Here is a 3,661-nt window from a genome sequence, read left to right on the forward strand (position 1 = left end):
CATAAAATACCATTCATATTTCAATTTGTATCTTCAAAGTGAATGATGGTTATTGAGGATTAACTAAGGTCTAGTTTCCTCTAGGTTTGAAAGAAATAGATTCTACCCCATAATGGTTTTCCTGTCAGGAAAGGACTTCCACAGTCTGGCAAAGGGACAATGATTAGATGATTGCTCAAAGATCCTCTAGGCTTATGAGTCTAAAAAGTGGAAATAAGGGAATTCCCTGGCGGTCCAGTGGTTAGAACTCTGTGCTCTCACTGCCAAAGGCCCAGGTTCAATCCCAAGTCAGGGAACGAAAATCCCTAGCATGGTCAAAAACTTAATTAAATAATTACTTAAGTAATTAATTAAAGCTTCTTACTTTCACTTAAAAAAATGGAGATAAATAAACAAAAACATAAATTATGGTTTAAATTATTAACTAGGATCTGAAATGAATATGAAAGAAACCCTAAGCCTTAACAAGATACTGCCACCAAGGTTAAATTAACATAAAGAGAAAAGGAAGCAGCAATTTACTCGAAAAGAACCAGGGAGGCCTAAGGCTGGTGCAAGAGAACTCAGATAAACCCCACATCCACCAATCCGACTCATTTAGTGCAACCTGAGGGTGGTGTTTTTTGTAGTTAGGGAGACGGAAAAGCTACACTAATAATCGCAAAGCCCTAAATGTGCACTGCTGGCTGAATTTATAGGGAAAAAAATGAAAGGGTCTGCACTGCAGGGGTGGAACTCTGCCCTCCAAGCAAAGAGTAAATGACCCCAGTAGATGGACATCTAAAGCAAATGTAGGGCTTCCTAGGTGGCACAGTGGTTGAGAATCCACCTGCCAATGCAGGGGACACGGGTTCAATCCCTGCTGCAGGAAGATTCCACATGCTGCGGAGCAACAAAGCCCATGCGGAGCAACTAAGCCCATGCGCCGCAACTATTGAGCCTGCACTTTAGAGCCCGTGAGCCACAACTATTGAGCCCATGTGCTGCAACTACTGAAGCCCATGCGCCTAGAGCCCGCGCTCCGCAAAGAGAAGCCACGGCAATGAGGAGCCTGCGCACCACAGCGAGGAGTAGCCCCCACTCACAGCAACTAAAAAGAAAGTCCGCACACAGCAAAAAAGACCCAACACAGCCAATAAAGCAAGTGCAGTCATCCATATTTTGGTTTTTGGCTTTTGTTTTTATTTTTATAATTTATTTATTTATTTATTTTTATTTTTGGCTGTGTCGGGCCTTAACTGTGGCAGGCAGGATGTTTCCTGCTGTGCGCGGTCTTCCCTCCAGATGTGGCATGCGAGTTTTCTCTTCTCTAGCTGTGGCTCTCAGGCTCCAGAGAGTGTGGGCTCTTAGTTTGCAGCACGGAGGGCTTTCTAACTGAGGCTCACAGGCTCAGTAGTTGTGGCACGCAAGCTTAGTTGTCCCACAGCATGTGGGATCTTAGTTCCCTGACCAGGGATCAAACCTGCGTCCTCTGCATTGCAGGACAGATTCTTACCACTGAACCACCAGGGAAGTCCCCCCCTTTTTTAATATTTATTTATTTAATCAATTTGTTTATTTTTATTTTTGGCTCATATTTTGGTAGTAGGTGTGTTTCTAAAAATTTGTTTAAATCGGTCCTTTGTGAATAATAGAGGACTTATATGAATTAGGGAAACTTGTCTATCTGTAAATAAAGCTGTTACCTGAAAACAGAATTCAAATTGTAGACAAAGCCATACTTTCAAGTATGTTTGTCCTGTTTGCGTTGGCAACTGGAGTTCATGGACCTCAGAAGCAGGAAAGCTATCCTCACGATCCTTCCTTGCTCCACTGTCACTGCCCCTCCACGAAGGACCTTCTAAGAGACTGCGATCTTCCAGAAGATGGAATATAGTCAAACCAAAATAAAGGCAAAGAGAAACTTTTATGTGATAAAGTTAATTATTTTGTTAGGAAAATTAGCAAACAACTGTTGATAAATAGGAATGCAAGCTAGAATCAGGGCAGAGAGAAAAGCACATAAATGGAAGGAAACACGTGCACAGCACATCTAAAGAGGATTGGGACTCGTGATCCCAGTTGATGGAACTCAGTGATGTCAGCTCTTCCTTAGGAGCCAAGATGTACTCGTGTCTTCATTTTGGATGTTTGATAATTGATTGGAAACTTTTCAGAGAGGGAAAACTGAAAATACCCAAAGCAGAAAAGGCAGGAGTCCAAATTCAGGAGCAAAGTCAGAGCCCCAGAAGATAAGTCCCAGAATACCAGATGATGTCAGGTAGGGCAGGTGAACAGAGTACAGAAAGGTCCAAGAACAGGGGCTGGGCCGGCCTGCCTAGCAGCAGCATTGCTTCTTGCAGCAGCCCTTCTGCTGGCAACAGCCCTTCCCACGGCCGCAGCCACGCGAGTTGCAGCTACAGGTGCAGCGGCAGCAGCAGACCACGGGGACGCTGCAGCAGCCCCCACAGCAGCCGTAGCAGCAGGGGCAGCAGCTGGTGCAGCCGCCGACCCGGTAGCGTCTGCCCGTGGTGCAGCTGCCACAGCCGCCACCGCAGCCACCACCGCAGCCACCACCGCAGCCGCCACCACAGCCACCACAACTTCCACAACCACAGCAGCCCATGGTGTCAGTAGAGAGGACTCAGGAGAGGTGAGGAGGGAGACTCAGGAGGGGAGGGAGGTCTGATGCTTGCCTCCACCAAGGGCCCCTTAAATTCCATCTCTAGCGGAGGGTATTGACCTAAGACTCAAGGCCACTTCCCTGTTGTTGATGCAAATACCCACAGCAGACACTCACATGGCCTTTGTGCACTTCCTAAATGGATCCTTCTCACTTAAAAAACTTGCTAAATTTAACTTTCACTTGTCTTCTTAAAGCCATCTTTAAAATAGAACAGGAAAAGATTATTAACCTCCTTTGCTTTTGGGGAACTTGTACAGGTCTGAACGGATCAGAATTCCCCTTGGCTACTTTTACATCTCTCAGCCCTGTCAGCCCAGGACAAAGATTGTTCATTCCCAATTACCAAGCTGTGAAACACTGCTTTAGATGGAGGAGACCATTTTGAAATTGAAAGGGAAAGCGCGATCCAGATTCACATTGTGATTCCACATCCTCTAATGTAGGTCAGGACTCTGATTCAGCGGAGAAATGATCCTGTGTTATCAGGGGTTACTCCAGGGCGTCCTTTGCGTTGTGCCAGATGATAAAGGCACATCCTGAGCAGAACATTCCCAAGTCACCTGCCAAATTCAAGGACACTCCTGCTGTCATCAACCTGTTAAAAAAGAAGGACGAACTGAAAGGTGTATTTCTGACAGCTGTGTGTTGCTGGGGTGGTCAGGGACCAGCCCCCATGGAATGCTTACTTGAAATGGTTGCTTTCAAATGACCATCTCTGCACAGACCACTCTTTCCTGTTAGAGGTGAACAGTGGAGGCAATGAGTGGAGTCTGCAGGTCAGGTTCTGTTAACCATTCTCAGAAGATCAAAATGCTCTTATTGGCCACCCTGAGACTGTCCAAGCAGCACACAGCCAAGGAGAGCTCAGGTGTCCCCTCAGCCCCCTGCAGGACCCTGAGTTGGAGGAGCTTGTAATTCCCCTGGAACAATGTTATGACATGGTTCTTTTAACACCGGGCTCCCTTCAGGTTAGTTTTTAGTACTGTTAAAGATGCC

At 46.1% G+C, this 3,661-nt stretch overlaps 1 protein-coding gene across 1 annotated transcript; it reads right to left on the bottom strand.

Annotated features, from left to right (window-relative positions):
* Positions 1–2,317: 2,317 nt before the first annotated feature.
* Positions 2,318–2,605, bottom strand: LOC130858380 (small cysteine and glycine repeat-containing protein 7-like). Its single transcript, XM_057744734.1, has one exon. The coding sequence runs from the start codon at positions 2,603–2,605 to the stop codon at positions 2,318–2,320; it is 288 nt and encodes a 95-aa protein (XP_057600717.1).
* Positions 2,606–3,661: the final 1,056 nt, after the last annotated feature.

Source organism: Hippopotamus amphibius, chromosome 8, assembly GCF_030028045.1.
Source record: "Hippopotamus amphibius kiboko isolate mHipAmp2 chromosome 8, mHipAmp2.hap2, whole genome shotgun sequence".
Taxonomy (NCBI): domain Eukaryota; kingdom Metazoa; phylum Chordata; class Mammalia; order Artiodactyla; family Hippopotamidae; genus Hippopotamus; species Hippopotamus amphibius.

What these genes read in the sequence shown, in the direction of transcription:
- LOC130858380 (XM_057744734.1), bottom strand. Translation starts at nt 2,605, where the DNA reads ATGGGCTGCTGTGGTTGTGGAAGTTGTGGTGGCTGTGGTGGCGGCTGC.